The sequence below is a fragment of the Tinamus guttatus genome, unplaced genomic scaffold (genome assembly GCF_059628265.1).
Source record: "Tinamus guttatus ecotype Peru unplaced genomic scaffold, ASM5962826v1 Tinamus_guttatus_pri_ptg000064l, whole genome shotgun sequence".
Classification (NCBI taxonomy): domain Eukaryota; kingdom Metazoa; phylum Chordata; class Aves; order Tinamiformes; family Tinamidae; genus Tinamus; species Tinamus guttatus.
Genome location: NW_028288598.1, coordinates 379,204 through 399,939, shown reverse-complemented (window position 1 = coordinate 399,939; position 20,736 = coordinate 379,204). Strand labels below are relative to the sequence as shown.

General features: G+C 38.2%; 1 protein-coding gene across 2 annotated transcripts in view; it reads left to right on the top strand.

Moving 5' to 3' along the window:
• HOMER1 (homer scaffold protein 1) overlaps positions 1 to 20,736 on the top strand; it is an 86,964-nt gene that overhangs the window by 43,479 nt on the left and 22,749 nt on the right. For both annotated transcript variants that reach the window (XM_088519621.1, XM_088519620.1), the window contains exon 5: positions 1,324 to 1,466. In XM_088519621.1, the coding sequence (XP_088375747.1) occupies positions 1,324 to 1,466 (143 nt within the window). The remainder of the gene's footprint in view (positions 1 to 1,323; positions 1,467 to 20,736) is intronic.

Below are 20,736 nucleotides of genomic sequence, written 5' to 3'. Positions count from 1 at the left end.
CAAAGACAACTTTTTCTATAGATGTAGATCAGATTCAGTATTGGTTTTCAAAAAGTCCTATTCCTTTAAACTAGTTGGAGGTTACAAATGCAACTAAAGGTTTAGAATTAGAAAATGTTTTTTTTTGGTGGTTTGTTTTGTTAAATACTGAGCATCTCCAGATACTTTCAGTTTTCAATTCCTTTTGAGATGACTGCTCTTCAGTTTCCTATGCAGAGTGTCAAGCTGCTGAGAAGAGTAGCAGACAGACTTCCAAAGATTTTGCTCGTGCTTCAGTTTAAAAATGTCTTCTCCATGCACACAGTAGGAGCCTGCAAGGCTGCAGGAGCTGCTTAACTTTTGAAAGTGTTGCGAGTACAACAGTCCTTTGCTGTGTGGGCATCTCTCTCTGCCATCTATGGAACACTGTTCATGCTGCCCTTCTGTCTTAAATGGTACCTCTTGGTTACTGAAAGGCCACCAAGACATTCTGAAATCCAGCTGAGCTAACTGGCTTGTATGACTCATTCATGTCCAACAGTGCAACAATTCTTACTTAGAAAAGTACATGATATTTGTGCTTTGAAAAGCACATGGTATTTGTACTTGGCTTGGGGGCTACGGTGTTCTTTGAGACTTTGTTTTTTCTTAAGAATGAGATATAATCAATGACGAGAAATCAGCAAATGGTCTTTGATGGTCAAAACACACATGTTGATGTGATGAGGTATAATAAAACTGCCCCTTCCTTCCTGCCAGCCATTAAATCCAACAGAGGAAACTGCCTGCATGTAGATGCCTTCTTACCAGGCAGAACATGTGAAGAGCCAAGGGCCCAGCTGTGGCTGACATGTCTTCTTTACAAATGGTTCATGGGAGAAACTGTCAATAACCTCAGCACCCTTCTACTGTTCACTTTGGCTAATAAAAATATTACAGCTAGATCTTGAAATAAATATCAAGGTTGCTTGTTTCTCCTTCTTAGAATACAAATTAAGAGATAAGAATGCTGGGTGTGAATATTTGCCAGTCCTTTAGCCACCTGAGGGCTGAATATTGTATCAGATAAGAGACAGAGGTCTACAAAGCCAGTAAGCAGGAGGTTGGATACCTGCAAATAAATCATAAGTCAGTTGTGGTTTTTGTGTGATAATCTCATGGTCTACACTAAGTTTATCACATGATAAAACATGAATGTAAGACATACCATAAATCTGCGAGCTTCACATTACTTTTGCCTGAAATCTTTTTATCTCGTTTATCATTTAATGTTAGAGCTTATATGCACATTGCCTGAGTAGATCGGCTTGTAATTGAAACTTGTTGTTTATTTGTTTTGCCAAGGAATCGGCTGGAGGGGATATACAGTCTCCTTTAACGCCGGAAAGTATTAATGGAACAGATGATGAGAGAGCAACGCCGGAAGTGACACAGAACTCAGAACCAAGGGCTGAACCAACCCAGAACGCATTGCCATTTACACATAGGTACGGATTCCGTTCCCACATCCTGATTAAGTGATACCTGCTTCCTTCCTTGTTAAAGGGACCTTCTTCCATTAGGTGGTTTTCAAGTAGCACAATTATGAGTTAGTTGATTTAAAATAAAATATATAAAGGCCTGGCCTTCAGATTTTCTATATAATCTCTTTTCCTCACAAAAAAAGGATTTTTTTTAATAATTTGTAATGTGTACAAGGACTTGGACACTAGTGAGTGCTGATGTCCCTTTAACAGGAAGCAATTTTTAAATGTCTGAGCTCTTAGTCAAGTTAACTGCTACGTTTCAATTTGTTTCAATTAAATTATCTTTTGTGAATTTTATTTAAATGACGGATGGTACTGGATGTCAGCCTTCCACTGATGAGTTATCAGAGGATAAAGGACCCTTGCAACCCTTCAGGATTATGTGATTTTAAGCAGCCTTTTATTAAAACAATTTCTTGACAGTTGAAAACATTTTTCAACTTTTTTAAAAATGTGAGAGAAGTGCAATTGTGCTTCAGACTGAATTGTACTTCATTGTACTGAGAAAGTTGTGCTTCATTGTTCTTCAAGTCTGAGACTTCTTACTTAACAATACAAATAATGTGTTAGGGTATCTCTTGCATATTAGATACCACTGAAAGTGGGGTGCTCTCAATAAAACAAGTGAAGTACTGAGACCGTAGAGAGTGACTTCAATATTTAATTAGCTACCAAAGCCCAAGAAACACTTTTTTGATGCATGGTCTTGATTCAGTTCAATAGATTTTGAGAGCTCTTGATCAGTATCTCACAGTGTCTCAAAAGTTGGGGAACTCTAGAACTTGAAAATGTGCAAATAATTCAGAAGAAGCAGCGATGGAATCAGAATTTTTCAAGAATCCTCATATTTTGTAAGAGAATGTATCAGAAAAAACTTACATTATCAAATGATAAAACATAGTTTTGCACTATTTTTTTTAGCAGAGTGATTGTGTTTATTTTTATACTACAACTGTTGCTAGTGCATCGACTCTATGTTGTTGAAGAAATGGTGCTTTGCAAGAGAGCTCTTTTGCATGTTGAAGGAATATTACAAATGTTGCACATCTATCAGCTTTGTAAAGATTTCATTTGAAATTGTTTCTGTGCTGGAACTCTCTATTGGTATTTTTGTGAGTTGTGATGAAGTCTACAAGTCTATACATTAATAGTGTATAAAAATGGATAGCTGCAAGATCTTCCCTCTCATCTTTTATATGTAAATGTTTTCTGATATGCCAATATGATAAATGCACTTTGTACTAAGGACTAGATATTCTTTGAGACAGCCCACTTGTAATTTTTCATGGTTTAGAATATAGGTTAAAAAACTCGTGTTTGGCATTTTTCTACTTCATGTATGCATTGGATATGCCTATTTTTGGTTTATTGTTCTGTTTGATACTTTTACTTACAATTGGTCTTTTGATGTCAGTGCCACCTTTAGAGGGTACCCTTTGGTGTGTCTCAAAAGACCCAAGGTTTTGTCTTGCCAATGGAAAGTACTAGTTTGTCAGTGAGCTATTACTGAAGAAAGGGCAACTATCTTTTGGAAATTCACAGATCTCCACTGCATTTTGGCCTAGGTGGAGCTTTTATAATAATAATAAAGGAAGTATTGGCCACTCCTCTATTGAAAAGCCCAACTGAAACTATTCATATACTAATATTTAATCAATACCTAGTTGCTTTTATTAGGAAAAATATATGTATATATTAATCCCCATACCCAAATCATCAGGCTCCCTGGGCTTCTCCCAGGGTATGGAAACGCTCATGCTCTGCTGTGTGCGCAGCTGTTTGGATGCCACTGGCTCTCAGCAGTGCTCCATGCTCAATGGAAAGACAGTGTCATGGTGAACGTTCCCTGGGTGCCATGTAACTCCTGCCAAGCACTGAGCATCTTCCTCTTGCACCCAGTGTGTGAGCAGAAGTGATTAGTTTGTGCTTCTGAGCAAAGAGGAGTGTTTAGAAGGGCATAAAATGGGCTTTCTTTGCATTTTCTCCGACATCAAAAGGAGCAGGCCTTAGAGTAGGCTGCAGTGCAGGGAGGTGGATAAAGGCTTTGCAGGGCAGCCGCAGCACCAGGGCTGTGCTCAAGGCTGGCCAGGAGACTCTGCGCAAGGGCCGGTGTCCCCTGCCCGGAGGACCTCAGGGGCTGCACTGCCTGCTGAGCTGGGCGGTCAGCACAGCTGAGAGTAGTGGGCACCTCGGAGCAAAGGCCGATTCGGAGGAGGCTGTATGAGCTGGAAGGGATCAATAGGAACTAACAAAGCTGGAAATGAGCAATGTGGAGGTCATACTTTAGTCTGCGTCTTATTAGTCATCTTTTATCTGCACACCTGGAAAGTGTTTGATTTTTGTTTGGTTATAACATTCTCCCTGGCCAGACACGTTGTTCTCCGCAGTCGTTCTGTCCTGCCCTCTGGGTGTGTGAGCATAGGCAGCTGTGGCATGTGCTCTTCCAGCAAGCTAAGCACAGACTGCTGTAGTGTTTAGAGTTGTTTCCTGACCATTTATATCCAGGAAGCATTACTTCAGTCACCGGAGTTTTGTCATTAGAACTTTGACTTATTATTTCAGTAATTAATTTTAAGTATTGCCTATAACTCTCGTAAATACATATAATTCCATTCATATCCTACAAGCAGCACAGAGCAACAGTCAGTCTAGCTGCTTCCATTTACCCTTAATATGAAAGTCTTAAATTCACAACAGTGTGACTCAAGTCAACTATTTGAGAGGAAAGGATATTAAGTAGTGTTATGAACATTGCACAGAAAGATAGACTCTTGCAATTAAGCATCTTACTATTTTCCTTTTTAAGTAATTGTGCTGTTTAATGTTGAATTACTGAGGAATATTACTTGGCAACTCCTGCTTCTTATAGTATACACTAAGTACTGCTTTTATTACTAAATGTTGTCAGAATAAATGAAAATTAAAAAGGAGCCCATGCCAGGCATTAGAAAGTTTTAAAAATCTTGTTCAAGGCTGAGTTTTTTTTTTTTTCCTGAGTGGTGATTAGTGCAGGTAGGATTGTTTGCAACAAAAGCTAGTGTATCAAAACTAATATTTAAAATAAGGAAGACATAAAAAAACCTGAAAAAAGCATAAATCTTTTCTAGCTAACTCTCCGTCTTCTCAGAAATTTTCCCCTTTCTGGGGGAATTTTTTCTTTATCTTTTTTTTTAGTAGAATAAAAATATTGATTGTAAAATGGTGTTTCAAGACGAAAAGAAGTCGCTCAAGCATTTGTAACCACTTCCAATGTGACTGCACCTTGCTTTTAAGTGTAATTTTTCACATTAAGCATGAACTGGTGCATGGTGTACAATTTTTACTCTTCAGTGTAAGCCCAAAGGAATAATATTCTAAGCTTAATGAGCCTGAGAATATAGTTTAAAAGTAAAACTGGAGAGTGTTTCTGGTGAATGCTGCTACTGCTGCTTGGGCTTTTTGGTAACTGTTTGGTAAATTAGTTTTTACAATCTTGAGAATAAATACATTTGTTTATAATGTTATAAATGGTTTATACCATCTCTTGACATCTTAGTGCTGGAATAAAATATGTATTTTCAGAAACAAGACTTAAATATAAGAGAATTCTTTTGGGACAAATCTTGGAAATCTTTAATTTTCTGTCAGCCATGACTGGAACATGTTACTTCATTTTTCATGTGATACATAATAGTGTTCCATTTTAACTTAATGAAACTTGGAATTTCGATTACATAATGTTTTGATCAAACAATATGTATGTGTGCTCGTTGCTTGTTTGTTAAAATTCCTATTTTTGTATACAAACATGTTTTTAATATGAAATTTTGACTCGTTGCCTTAGTGAAAATTGACTTATTTCAAATTATGTTTTTTATTTTAGATATTTTATTGTCTAGATAGCTTACCATTTAATAATGCTGCATGTAAATCCAATGCTGTAACAAACAAAATACCCAGAATCTTGCTGCTAGTTCATGTTTCTGCACTGAGTTTTCATTAAAGGTTGTATGCAGAAATCTGTTTAGTAGATTTTTCACTTTGTGTATTAAAGCCACTCATATCTACAAACTTTAATATTTTAGTTGTGTTACAGTGAAGTATTTTATGGATCATGTTGAATTGTTTTTTAAAAAGAAATTAAGTTGATAACTTTGCGGTGTGGTATTTTGCAATTTGAATTTATACTTGGATCCTAGTAACTGGATATTCTGTATAGTGTTTTTTATATATGTATCTTCCTTTTTTTTAAGGCTGTTTGACACGATTATAGGGTAGCTTTAAGTTGGAGGGGACCTCAGGAGGTCTCTAGTCCAAGCTCCTGCTGCAGCAGGTCATCAATGAGAGCAGATCAGGTTGCTCAGGGCTTTATCCTGGAACAACCAAGATTGATAAAGCCAGACTTTTTTAAGAAAGGTTTCTCTATAACATAAAAGATGAAAATAATGTTTTTCAAATTGTGTAGTACTATAATGAAGTGTAAGATTTTAGGGCATACTAGAAAAATTGTAGTAAATTCAATTACTTTGCAGAGAAAGGCACACTTAGAAGAAACTCAAGGGTGGCTTATTTCCCCTCTCAGTGTATGCAAAGAACTGGTTAGTATACAGCTGCTTAAAAGCAGGCCTTAGCTTCACTTCAACCAGGACTTGTGTGATGGTGTGGAGGTCTCAGCTCTGCAGCTCTGCCTGTTGTGCTGCAGTGGTAGGTCCTGGGCTGGTCTCACGAAGATGCCTTGCGTTGAGGCCTTGCAGTCCCCTCCTTCTATGACCCGGTTCTCATTCATTTGCTTTGGCTGCTGACACTTAGCTGTTGGTAGGTGCTAATAGATGCTAACTTGCTAGCTAAATCTTTTGTGATTGTGACAATTTGTCAGCTCTTTGAGGAATCTTTGCAATAGGTTTGCAATAAGCCATTACATGCTTTCAAACCAGTAACATGTCAAACAGTGTGAAAGAGCTCATGCTGTAACACAAGATGACTCTAGATATGGCAGAAAGATAGAGAAAGACTTGTACTACTCTTGGAAGTGTTGTTATGGATGAATGCTGCAAAGCTCTTTAAAATGAAGCAGCTCTGCAATTGATAGAGCTATTTTTAAAGGCTGCGGGAATGAACTAGACCCAAAACTAAAAATAGCTGAACACTTAAGAGAATAACTATGCGATCTCCCCTGTGCGTCTAAGCACATTCTTGTTTGGAGCATCTGAATTACCTACTTCCTGCTGTTTATTTAGCCAGAACTCCAAGGGGTAATTCAGGTGATGTGAGCTGTGTATTTTGAAATTAGATGATGTAAATACCATCCTCAGGGACAACTGAGCACTCCTCCAACATGTCTGTCAAGTACATTCTTAGAAGAGGGACATAATACTTATATAACTTGCATTAATAAAAGGTGGGAGGGGAAAGAAAAGAAAAAGAATAAGGTGGGACATATGATTTTCCTGTTTAATCACATAGGAATATTTTTTTAAATTGGGCAGTAAAATAAAAAAAGATTGAACTAACTTGATTAAGGAATAAACTTTCTTTTCCGAAAGTGTATATCCATTGTCTCCAGCCAATCGAAGAATTGGATGACTTTAAAAGGTTGTGGGATAGAGCTTCAGTAACTAGCTCTCTAAACTGGGACCTCTGATACTTAATTCTTTCAGTCATGAAAAAGTCAGTCATGACTTAAATTCAGTCATGAATTTATTAGGCATTTTCATCAATCTTGTTCTTTGAAATGTGTTACTTTTAGGAGATTGCTCTTAACACATAATGACTTGTTGTCTTCAGGCATTGGTGGAGGAGCTTTGCCTTCACCAATAGTCAGGATTTTGGGTTGATTATACTTGTTCTTGACTATTATTTTTATTCTAGATATTCCTAGCAAATTAGTTGAGTAATGAACTCTTTTTCTTATTGTAAGTTTTGATACCATGTGTGTGTGCTTGTTTTAATTTGTGAGCAGCATCTGTGAGGTTTTTCTATGGGATGATTGGTGAATATATATTATTTAGAATATCCAGTTTTGTGAGTTTTAGGTTCAGACGTGCAAGAATTTATATTGTATGAGCTCTTATGTAGACAGTTGATACCTCCTGTGTTTTTTCACTCATTTTTGCATCTTTCCATGTCTTGCATTTTTGAGACCTCACAGAAAAGCCTTTTAACTAGTGAATAGGATTAAGATGCAGAATGAACTTTCTGAGGACAGCATGAAGTCCAAGATGTTGTCTTTAATAAAGCAGAGGTCTGTCTGTAGTATTTGCAGCTGTCAGATATCTTTTCCAGCAGTGTATTTTGAAACCTCATTTTTTAAAACTGAGGTCTCATTAGAATCAAAGTGAACAGGCACTAAAGAAATGCTGCAGGTCCCTATGTACTGCTCTTCAGATAAAATAACAATCAAAAATTTTAAGGGGAAGTAGCCACTTTATGTAATTGCTTATTTTTAGATCATTTGTGAAAAGGCTTTGTATTTTAAAAGTACCAATGTTATGTCTTGTTTGGATTGGAAGGTTCAGTAACTTGTTAAATACTTTACGGCCATCCATTTAAAATATTTTATTTATGGAAATAAAAAGCCAAAAACCTGAAGATACTAGGAAAAAAGCCAAGAAGCACTATTGATACTGCTAGTCCCAAGTGAATATTCTGGCAGTCATGATTTGTGAAAAGTCTCATGTGAAGAACGGAGAGGGGTGTTTTACAGGTCAGGTACAAACACTTCTAACGCAGCCTGATAACTCAAGCTCCCCTGTCTCATCCTGGTTCATTAGGGATGTTGGTCAGTGAAAGTGTTTCACAACCAGGATCCAGGAAATGTTAACACTCTTACCATCAATTTGGGATTCATTCCTCATAAGGAGGTGAAGGACTCTTTTCAGTCTGGAGTTTAGACTTTTTGCAACAAGGTTTGCCAGTTGCAATCTGTTCTGCAGATTTGTACCCAGTTTGTCCCCATCTGCATACATGCTTTGCCCCTCTCCAAAGACAGACCTGACCAGTTTATGTCCCAATAGACAGTTATAAATAGTTTAAAAGTTTAAAAATTTCTAGTAACTAGTATCCACTTCAGGGCCTTGTACACTTGTCTTTATTGACACAAAATGTAGCATTTATATAACTGTCTCTGGTAGACAAATAAAAACTTTTTTCAGATTTGTTCATTTACTGTTTTCTATATCCAGATAGACTTTGTAATCATAGTCTGCTTCTGTGAAACTGGAGAATAGTGTAGACCCATGTTTCAAGCTACCCATTCCCATCCCCACAGAAATTATTGAAATGGAGCACACAGTTCTAAAAGAAAATTGAAGAGGTTTGAAGATTTATGGCCTACAGGTCACTGTATCCTGCAGAACAATTGTATCACTGTCTTTCGCTTATTGTTTAGGCTACTTATCTCAAGGTTCAATGGTTGTCAGCTTTAGATTATTTTGTAAAATGGGAGTACAGAACAGGAATGAATGTGCATAACTTCTACCATGTTTGTAGTCATGGAAAAAAACCTCTGTCATATTCCTTCCAAGCACAGGAAAATGAACCTGTACTGAACAACTTTGAGTTCACAGTCTACAGGCTGAAAAAACGGCTTTAAAAAAAAAAACAGAAAATTAGTGAAAACTTATTCCATACTTCAGAAAGGCAAAGGGTGTTTGTCTGCTGAAGATTGTCCAACTGCTCAGTACTTGTATAACATCATCCATATGCCAGAAATCTACTTTACTGAGGTGGAAAGAGGTAGAATGAAGTGATATGAAATAAAGAAACTATTTAAAAGAGGAAAATAAATAAAAATGTCTAAACACATAAGCAGCTGTTCCACTAGTCATTTCAGTGGCTCTCTTCACCCTTCAGTGTAGGTTTGCTGTGTTTCCAAATTGCTTGGCCCTTCTGCCACATTCTAGTTGTATTGGGTGTGGGTTTCTTTTCCCTTCACCTGCTCTCTAAAAGGTAACTCTTCTGTCATCGCAACTTGCCCATCTGTTTTATTCTGTTCAAAGAGAAAAGATGTATATAAGGTTCTTCAGGCAGAAAGGCCTAAATCCTGATTGACAACTTGAGGAAATGTGTTTTTTTCTTTTCTTTCCTTTTTTTTTTTTTTAAAAAAAAAGACTGTAGCCAAATACATATGGTTGAAGGTGAGATTCAGTTGAGTGAGTCTGCTTGACATAAATTTAGCTCTTCTATTACTGAAAGCAATTTGTCACACTGCCCTCTGTATGCTCTCAGCTGTAGCTGTGGGTCGTCTGATATAGACTTCTTGTATTAGATTGTGTGTGGTTATAAAATATACTTACAGGAGTAGCATTTGCCATTCGATTTGCCATACCTGCTTCCTATTCAAAGTAACAGAAAATGTAAATACCAGCTCTTTAAAACACTGTTCTTTGGTGGTGGCATCAAACATTGTTTTTCATATGGAGTTAGAAAAAATGCATGTTAATATTTGGGCAGACCATCCAGTCTAAGAATCTTAAGAATAAGAATGACAATGTAGCTGCCTGGAATCTGGGAGATCAATTTTCTCAGGGGCTTTTTCTTTCTAGTTATAGTTGCATATATGCGTAAAGATACAGAAACCCAGTTCTGAAATCTTTTATATGTAACTATAGTTTTGCAGCCTTCTGGAATGCCTGATGATAAACGTACAAGTTAATGACTAAATAGTTATTCTTGAAGCAGTATAAAACCAATTTTTCCATAACTTCCATGACTACAAATAAAAATACCTTTGGTCCTTAACAACGTACTTCGGAGGTGAATTGATCAGTTTATTATATGTATTTCTGTCTTCCTCTGGTGCTTTCTATGTTATTTTCTTAACTGTCCCCTGCCCTTGGGGAAAAGGGGCACTCTGGAAACAGAAGACAGCTTGACTAGCACCGTCTTCTTCAGCAATTTAAACCTAAGACCTTGTTACTTGTTTTATTCTTTGTGTTTGTAAGGACACTCTTAGATATATGGCAAGGGAATCTCACCTCAGTTAGAAACACCTTAAGGCATAGTGTGTTTCCACTTTCGATCACTGTGAATTGTTAATTGTGGATTCACCTAAAATAGACAGGATAGTTCCAGAGAGAAATATTTTGTCAGTTGTATAATACTGTTGCATAATGAAGCGCATGTGGACTCACAAATTGGTTAATTTTCAATCAAATAACTGTCTCCTTAGAGATTGACCACAAAAGTCATAGCCAAGGATAGCTGGTGAGAAATATTTAATTTAAGTTATGGATACTTTTTCTGTTGAAGATGTAAGGTATATATTCAGCTGTGCCAGGTGCTGCACGGTATGGAGAAAGCAGTAACAGAGCGAGCTGAGGAAGTGGCTGCAACTCTTGATCCTTTGCTGCTCTTGCTAAAGCTAACTAGAAAGTGTAGCTTGAGCAGGAGTATGCTTTGAAGAGAGGAGAGGGGGAAAAAAAGGCTGGGAAAGGTGATAATACTTTGGAGAATGCTGTGGGAGGGTCTCTGAGGGAGAATAGATGAACTGCTCTATCATGTGATGCTAGGCTCTAGCTCTATCATGTGATGTGATGCTCAAAATTTATGCCTGAGGAGCTTCCACAGGGATTGGCACCTTTTGCCTTAGGTGGGCAGCTAAGATGAGTCAGATGCCTGGCCATCTGAAGATGCTTGTTTCTCTTAAGTTTTAAACGTCTAAACATGGGGAAGACGGTTTTCATCCACTAAGCCATCTTTACCAAGTCCAGCATGAACTAGTGCCTTGTAGCAACACTATGGTTCAGGATTGGGCTCCTCCTTTTCTATGGAGGCAACCCAGCACTGCATTCTCTGGCATTCTGTCCCCCTGCAGTGGCTCTGTCTGCTCTCACTCTTCCTGCTCTCCTGATGATGGTTCGTTTCAGAATTAATGGATAAAACTCCACAGCCCCTTTACTATAAGCAATTTCAGTGCATCAGAATGCATATGTATAAAACATCCAGGCTTTGCCTGTGTAGCAGTTGTGATACTGACAGTAATTGTGGCAGGAGGGCCGTCATGTTAGATTGTTTTCTCTGAGGTTGGGGTAGGCAGTCATCTTGCAGTGGAAGTTCAGTAGCATCACCCCACTTCCTGCACACATGGAGGTTTGGGGCAGAAACATATTTAACAATGAGGCAGAATATTTTCTCCGTCAAAAATAGAAGTACTGAATATATCATACTCTTACTGAGGGAAGAGTTAGCTGGAATAAAATACAGCTAAATGGAGACCAGCATCTGTAATTTTCTGTTAAGGTTACGATTTAGGGGAGGTTTCAAGTACCTATAGTGGCAGGGGTTTTAATTCCTTCAATATCACTGCAGATGCCACCAACAATTTTTAGTGCAGGCAGAAAGTAATTTGTGTTGATCAATGTCTTGAACATATACCAGGGATCTTTGCTGAGGTGAAATCAAGCTGCTGAATAGAACATAGATGACATGTGGACAACTGTTAATTGATAAGCATTGTCAGAGGATAACACAGTGATATTGAACAGTCATCTAGTTTTGTCAGCAATTAATTGAGTTAGCACAAATCAACAGTGAAGTAGAATATAAGAGGTTTTGTTTTTTATCAACTCATGCTACTTGTCAAATTCAAGAAGTCATTTCATTGAATCAATATGATTTTAGGGAAAAAAAATAAAAACAAAAAACTGAATTGTGCTTCATGTCTCCAGTAAGTTATTCAACTCTGTGGTTTGCCAAAGAAAAAATGAAAGCAATTCAGAGATTTTTTTTTCTCTTCCTAAAATGAGAATGCATGTTACAGAATAAGCTGTGGATTGTCTCAAGCCCATGCTTTTTTATGTAGGAAATTCATTTTTAAATTGGTTTGAATTTCAAGAGGGTGACTAAAATAGCTTCCTACATGCACAGATTGTCATCTAATAGGTCACTGTATAAGACTGAGATATATGTATTCACATTATTTAGGAAATACTCTGCAAATTCAAACTAATGCAATTACATGAGAACACTGCTTATTATACACTTGCTAAATATTTTATTCTTATTATTTACTTTAGCATTTTAGCATGCATCTGTGCTGGGCTTTATATTCAGTATGGTGGAAGGCTCAGGAAAGCTGACTTTTTAGTGTCTTGGCGTCACACTGTTTTCCCTTCTCTTTTTCCTATCCTAGATGCCATTCATGAAGGTGAAAGAGGGATAGTCATGCCAGAGAATAGTGTAATATAGCTCAGTTAGTGTACGTAGACGTAGCCTTGGAATAGGATAGGAACTCACTGTCCGTTCTGCTCTCTGCGAAATCGTAAGTTTCAACTCATGTGATGCCGTTTACTCTTTGCATCCCAGTTGGGTTTGAGCTGAGTTCATTAAACTGCAGAGGGACTTCAGACTTTCAGTTGAGCATTTAGTTGGGAAGAGGTGGTTCTGTGAATCTTTTCCTTTTAAAACTTACAAATGAATTATGAGAGAAACTATCTGATCCAGGTTGGCTTCTTTCAGGCTCTTAGAATCATTTAGGACCCACTGTTAGTCTAGACTGGTTAAGAGCTAGCAACTACCAGTGAATGAAGATGCCATGATCAGTTTTTTCTTGATCAGATTGTGTTATTTTCATTTTGTTTTGTGCAGGTTTTTGTTTCTTTGGCTGTGGTTTAAGGGTAGAGGGAAGAAGTTGCTTAAGGATGGTTTCCTCAGGGTTCACCTGAGAATACAGGTTATAGAAAAAGCTCCAGTATCAGGGACTTTCTGTAGATCATAATTTCTCTTGTTTTGCCTTTTAGAAAATTTAGCTCTAAGAATCAACACAAGAAATTCAATCTCTTCCCGTGGGATTCAGATTTTCTTTGAACAAAAGAAGTTTAATATTTCCATTCTGTAAAACATGGAGGTGGAAAACAATACAAGTGGTAGTATTTACTAATAAGTTTTGCAACTCACTAGCAAGATTTTTTAAACTATATAGACACAATATATGAACAATGATAATTTTACAGTTCATTCATCATAATGTCTGGCCTTTAAAGTGTCTCTGATAGCTCAGCAGATGATCTCATTTGCACTTTATATTTAGGCTATTGACTCTAAGTAATTGTGTGGTTATCATAGGAAATAAATGAAGCTTAATTAAATTTGCTATGATCTCGCATAGCTTCTGCTTCCTTAATGGAATAAAATTATACTGTTGTCAGTATGTGAACTGACAATTTAACCCCTCCACTAACTGTGCGATTAATGTGTGTCATTGTATTTACTGGCATAAGCAAATTGACAACCGTAACGCGACAATGAATAGCACCACAGTTGTTATTTGATATTATAACAAATCATAATCTAATGTAGCAGCTGGGCTGGGGCCAGAGAGTAATCAGTCGGAATCTCCATCCAACTGTCTATCCAAATATTTTGTAGGTCCTTCTATAGAATGTCTTTCTGTTTTTCATCTTGGAATTGTAAGGCCCCATAGCTATACTAACTGTTCTGCTAAACTCAGTATTTGTTACTGTAGTAAAATGGAACCAGGCATTAGAGAATCTTGGAGGTTTTCAGAGATATTACAGGATATCTCAGAAGATTCAAATACTCATGTAAAACACTTGTAAATCTTCCACTTTGAGCCATTTATAATACTCGCTGTCATTAGCAGAAGTCCAAAGCAATTTTTTTGAGGTTAAGCTGTGAAAGATCCTTAGAAACACAAGCAGAGACTTGGGCAGGGGATCTCAGCCCTGTGCATGTGGCATGTGCCCGATCTGTGGGGGCAGAGGGGACAGCATTGCCCACCCTTCCTCTCGGCCCCGTCCCTGTGGCACCCGCGCTCTGCGCCGTGATCCCAGCTGCTGCGCCCTGAGCCTCTCCCTGCTCCCCACAGAATCGAGCTCTCATCCCAGCAGTCTTGCTGGCACCTACCTGTACTATTGAATAAAACAGGCCAAGCACCATGGCCTGAACCACATCCACCGGTTCTAGCAACGGCATTCAAACTCTCTGGGCTCACCCAGTGCCTCGTGCCCCTCAGGCACGGATAGTGTTTTGTGTAGAGTCCTTTTTCAGTTCCAGACATCTGCAGTGGTTTGAGGGCTGTGTTACTCCTTGCGAGAGAGGTATCCTCCTAGCATGAAAGCAAGGATGCCCATTTCATGGCCTGAGCTTTTTCAGGTGGGCATGGCAGCTTGTGTAAGCGCCGAGAGGGTGATAGTGGAAGGCTGCATAGATGGCAGGAAGCTCTGTGTGTGTTTTATCCTACGAACAATGTTCGAGTCTGTCTTGGATGGCTAGTGTAGGCTAGAGCAGCCTTGGAGAAGACGGCAACTGCCTCGTGGATGGACAGATGCTCATGCTCTTCAGCCCTACTTTGCTTAACAGGGGAGTTGTGGTCACCAGGAACAGAGTTGTTCCTCTGTTTGCTGCATCCTTTGAGACACAGAGAAGAGCAAATTCTTCTATCGGGAACTACAGTGAAGGTGGAATGATTAGTGTTAGTGCTTAGTGAAAAAAAAAAAGTAGAAATTAATTAGCTGTGATTGTGAAGGGATAAAAGTTATAAAATAGACTTAATGATTTTTGGTTTATGCTATACGGCCTTAATGAAAAGATAGCCTAGTGGGTTTTTATCATCTAAAAGATTTACTATCTAAAATTAAATTACTAAGACAAGAACGAGATCTTATTAAAAGTAGTAGTAAAAATAAAACTTGAGCCTCTTCAGAGAAGTCATGGATTTTCTTAGTGCTACTCTGATGATTTAGGCTAAATACAACTCCTTTGTTTTTTGAATTGTGACAGTGCATATGTATGTAAAAATGTTGTAAACGCCAAAAGAATCAACAAAACAAAAAAAAAAAAAACAGAGCTTGACTATTGCCCATGTAAATGTTAGACCCAGAACACAGTAGTGGACACTACAAGAAGCTTGGAAACATCCTTCCTTGTTTCTTGTGGAAAGGGACTCCTCTCCTCCCTGCACCCTACCCTGGGAAGGCCGGGATCTAAATCCCTGGTTGATAACGATGTTAGCTGAAACTTCTTTATCCCCATGTATTAACACTCAATCTTCTGCGTCCCACGGGTGCCTTTCAAGAGCTCTTCCACTGTCACTGGCCCAGAGGGTTTCGTAGGCAGTGATCACCACACTTAGCAGCATTTGTCTCTGGCTTTTCTCTCTTCTGCTGGAATGCCAAGCCAGCTTGCTCTGCAGGGTATTTTCGGGAAACTGCCCCTCCTTAAGAAGAATTGAATTCTCTGTCTGTGCCTCAGTGACAGGCTTCCATATTGGAAAGTCCTCTGTGTAGTGGTTTCTGCAAGCCTTGAATTAAGGCTGTTTTCCGAAGAGCTGTTTAGATGAGTTGGAAACACCTTTCTGAATGTTGATTTACGTGCTGGTGATATAGACATCTCTTCACCCTGTGTAGTGAGAGTGTGTAGGCTGCCGCACACTGGAAGAGTTTGTATACTTCTTCAATCTCTTTGGTCAGCCTCATCCATCAAGTTTCCTGTGCAAGGATTTTGAGCCTATCTCAGTGAGCTAATAATCAAAGTGTAAGAAAAGGCGCATCTAATAACACAGCTCTCTATAACGGGTCTAGGTTTATCTTGTTTCCAGGCTGCACATGAACTTCAAATGGTTCAAAATCTGAGATCATGGTCAAACTGAAAGGCTAAATGCCAAAGAAACATCACATATGTGAAACAGCGCAGAAGAGAACTCTGTAGTGACTGCACCCCCACTCCAAACTTCGCAGGAAAGACCTTCTTCCCATCCTGCCTGTACACCGGCATGAGAAGCGGGGATTCAAGCATATTGTAGCTCTGAGCTCAGCAAAGGGGTGTGCGAAAGAATTGTATCTTAAAATGGGATAAGCTTCCAATGTTTGTATATCAGTAGGCTCTCAGCTGAAGGCTCTTGCCTGGTGATGTCAGCTCTTCAGCTGCCTTTGTCACTGTTCAGTAGGGGTGTGTGTCTCTGTTATTAGTGTCCTCACTTCAAGTAGGCTGTCCTTCCAGAGCCTCCTTCCGTCTTTTTTTTTTCCTATGATCAAACCTGTCATCTGAGCTGTGTACATTATTCCATCTGAAGAGCTTGATTTACAACTATTTCTCCTTGGTTTTGTGCTGCTATAACTCCACTGAGATCAAGTAGATATTCCTTATCCCAAAGGAAAGAACAGATCTTTCATGCTCAGTTAATGTTCCTACTTCTCTCCCCAGGGGAGCTATCCTCCTTTACTAAAAATTCTTTTGAATACTCTAATTAAGGATAAGGATCTCTTTGAATATTAATTATTTTTTCATTGGCGTTGCTCAAAATATTTAACTCAAAGCAATTTCCTGGTAATTATCTCTTGATTATAACTTTGAGGGGACTTTCCCCTTTTTAAAAAAAAAAAAAAATCAATTTTGCCAAAACTTTAGTTAATTCCCAATATGACTTCCTTTTGCATGTGTCCAGTTAATCACGACTACAGATAAAAAGCGACAAGTAGTAGCCACTAAGAGGTAATTTGCCTTTGTGAAATTTCCTTATTGTAAAAGCTGTCATTTTACCGTTGGTCTCCCTCTGTTCCTGGTCCTTTACTTGATTAATTTGTGTATACTGTAGATGTCCCTCATGCACATAAGCTCAGAGTCTTTTGACTGGTACAGGCAGACAGTTTTGTACAAACGCAAAAACAACAGAACAACTCAAGACTTCTTTCCTAACCCTTCCGGGAACAGCAAGATAGGACCTGATGGCTGCCCAATCCACTGCTCATTTTTCATTCTTACTCACTCTAGGCTTCCTAATTAGGAAGAATTAAACAAATGGCAGAACCCTTTTCTGCTTTATTGCAGAGAGGAACTAAGAAATTCCAGTTTTGTGCCCAAGGGTATGTGATACTTTGAACTGACTACAGAAAAAACTCTTAAACCATCATGTTTAAATCCTCTCTGTCATTAATTGATTTTTTTGATTTTAATAGTCACAGTAAATGCCTTTTCTAATATATGAAAGTAGATAAAATTTCCCAAATGCCTGTTTAAAACTTCTTCTAAATCAGGACATGAAGTGAGGAGCTTAGATTTTGTTCTAGCGTGAGTGAGAGAGGAAGCTTCTTGTGAGTTTTTCAAAATAACTTGAGGAATGCAACGGTCATCCTCTGTACCAAGAAAATGATCATTTTTAATGGGATAGTCATGTCACTTGGAGGTACACAATAAGAAGCACGGCCCATTGCTGAGTTCTCACTGTTCCTGGCTGGGGACTCAGCATTATCTGAAGCTTATGGTGTTACTTCCAAAGCTACCCTCTGAAAGCGCTGCTGTAAGAATAAGTTTTCATTATTTCAGCCAGGAACAATATCCAGTTTCAAACCCTTGTGTAAGAAATCTTTTGTGGCCTTAATTCATATGGAGCCCTCTATAAAGACCTTGTGCAGAATTCATTCCTTGATTCACCTGGGAGTTCTACATGAACCTAAATTATTGCTTTGCACATCAAAAATGGAGGAAAAAAACCTCTTGGTATACTAGAGCTGTCTTTATACTCAGATAATAGAACCAAATCATTCGCCATCCCCTTCCTGCTCCCGATAAGCTTGGGGAAGAGCTGCACCATGAGGTTCACCAGCAAGAGCGTCAGACGGGGTCACCCCTGGCTGCCAGCGCAGCCCCTGCGTTGGCACCAGCTGGCTGGCAAACGCCTCCTGCGGGGTGGCAACGCTCACACCACCAGCTTCCGAGGCGTGTGCCACTATTTATGATCTGCACAACAGCTTCGAGGAGTGTGCCCCATTCATACTTGTCAAGTCTTACGGATTCAATTGCTACAGCAGATGCCAAATTTTGTGGAGAAGCACTCCCGTCTCTATTCAACTGAATTCCTCCTTTCTGCCATCCTAAGATAATGCTGATAATACTGCTCATCAGTTATCTGCAGTGCAGATCGCGACAACGCTTTAAGAATTTGCTCTTGAGTAATTGAAGTTGTTTGCAACTGCAGCCACCATAGAGTTCAGTTTAAAATTTATTCTGTTCTTAAGCAGCAATTTTTATTCAATCCAATATTAAGATCATAAAAAATTAATAAAGCATAATTCTGCACATAATTTATTTCTATAAATCTTAACATAAACTTAAAGCATCTTTTCTATTATTCGTATAAAATGTAATTTAGGAAGCTGGATAAGTTGTTGATTCTGTTTCAAAGAGTAGAAATTCTCTCTTGATTGGGACTGCTTTCATTTCTTTATTTCATTCAGGCCTTCTATCTAAATGCAACTCATTAATGTGTGTCTCCCACTCCCGCTGTTGCAACTCTTCTCCAACTGGCTAAATGGGGTGACTGGAGCTTTTAGGATTAATTTTCCTTAAGTGACCTACTTTGCTGAGAAAGATAATCATGCATTTATAGCCTCTGGCACGCTATTCAGGTCACAGATGGACAGATAGCAAAGCCATTCCTCAGTGACTTAGTGCAGTTGTAACTAATGGCCAGTGGGAGTGGTGATAGCCTCCATATTAAGTGGTCAGAATGCCTAAAAATATAGGAGATCACTGAATTCTCCTTTACCTTTAAGGGGCTGTCACAATTATGTCATAGGATGCTAGTAAGCAATTGCTCTAAGAGCGTTTTTTGTTAGTGATTGAAGTACTCTGTCACCGATGTCAGCTATCTAAATACATACCATACAGGGTTCAGACTGTAGACACGTGCAATATTTAACCCATGGTAACTAAATACCATGATGTATGGCAGAGATCTGAGATTTTGGGAGAGCTAGGCTTTGTTCACTAGCAAGTTCTGATCCTCTGTGTGTAGGTGGCATTCTAAAGATAATTTTACAAGCAATCAATATGACCTAAACCTCTGATATGGAGCCATTTTTTGATAAGCCCTTATCAGTTAGTTCAATAAAACTTGTATTTTCCTGTTGTCTCTCACAAGTTCCTTTTCTCTGTTATTTGTCTTACTTATATTTATTGCGGCTATGTTTGAAAAGCAGCTTGTTACTTTATTTTCAGACGTTCAGAAGTTTCATAAGGAAAATGACCAGGGTTTTTATTACATTATATATATATATATATTTTTTTTTTAAAGTAGAATTTTCATGCTTGGAAACAGGCAAGAAGTGGAAGTGCTAAGAAAGTTTCTGATTTGAAAGACATTTTGAAACCTAAAGCATATGAGGAAGTCAGTGACATTGCTTTTGGTGAGTCTGAAGAAATAAGTGATATTGCCAGGAAAAGGGTGCACAATTTTCAGAATAAAGCACAATATAATTTGAACTCTAATAACTCTTCAGGATTCGAAATGTGCCTTGTGTCCCTTATTTATACAAACAGCTCTGCTTTTTGCCCCGTGGTGTAAACCTGAAAGGTGTTCTGGTAGAAGCTATGTTGCAGTTTGGATCGCTTTAATTACTGAGTAAAATGTTTCATGTACTTTTAGGACAAATAATCTCACGACACATTAAGGATGGTTGTTTTTCATTTAGATGGTTCTTTGACACTTTCAAGGCAATCTGACAGAACTCTGTATTTCTTGTGACAAAATCTAATGCTTTGAAGGGGAAGTTGATTTCTCTTAATAAAAAGCTTTTCCATTTAGTAAAAGGAAAAGCAATTTCCTTTTAATAAAAACATTTCAAATGGGAAGTAAGCTAAAGTCCTCAGGAACTCTCCTTAGGACTACAGCCATCTCATAATCAAAATACTGGCCCATAGGACAGTGGTTTGGGGTCCTCTGAATTTTCCATGCCTGTGCTTTCAGTTTCTGGATTTGTGTAATTCTTGCTGGATGTTAGCCCTGGTGTTTTCATAACTGAAGGAGAATTCTTGTTTTACCAAAAGCATATGTTTCTGGAGTTACTTATCAATTTGAACCAACATAGCGTTCTCTGTAGGTATAGGCATAAATGCAGGTGCTTTCAATGTGGCTCAAGAACAGCCTGCTGTAGATGTCCTTTTTACCTGTTCTGAAAATAATTCAGTGCTAGAATTGGTTAAAAGTTATTTCAACTGATTTTGAAATAACTGAACAAGACTGTTTTGTCTTCCATAGAAATGCAAAACTTCAGTTTTGCAAAGTCTTTGGTGTTTTGTATGGTATATATGTATTTTGGAGAATGTGGAAAGATATAAGAAAAAAGCAGAACAAGTTTGGGAACTATGTATTATCAGGTATAATGCTAGACTTAAGTAAATATTTTTATATTTGTGGTGCAATCTGTGGAAGGTGAGGTAGAACTATTTATAGAAAAAAATAGATGTCATGCACAAATAACGTGTTCATTGCAATAGACGTTTTCATGTCCACTAT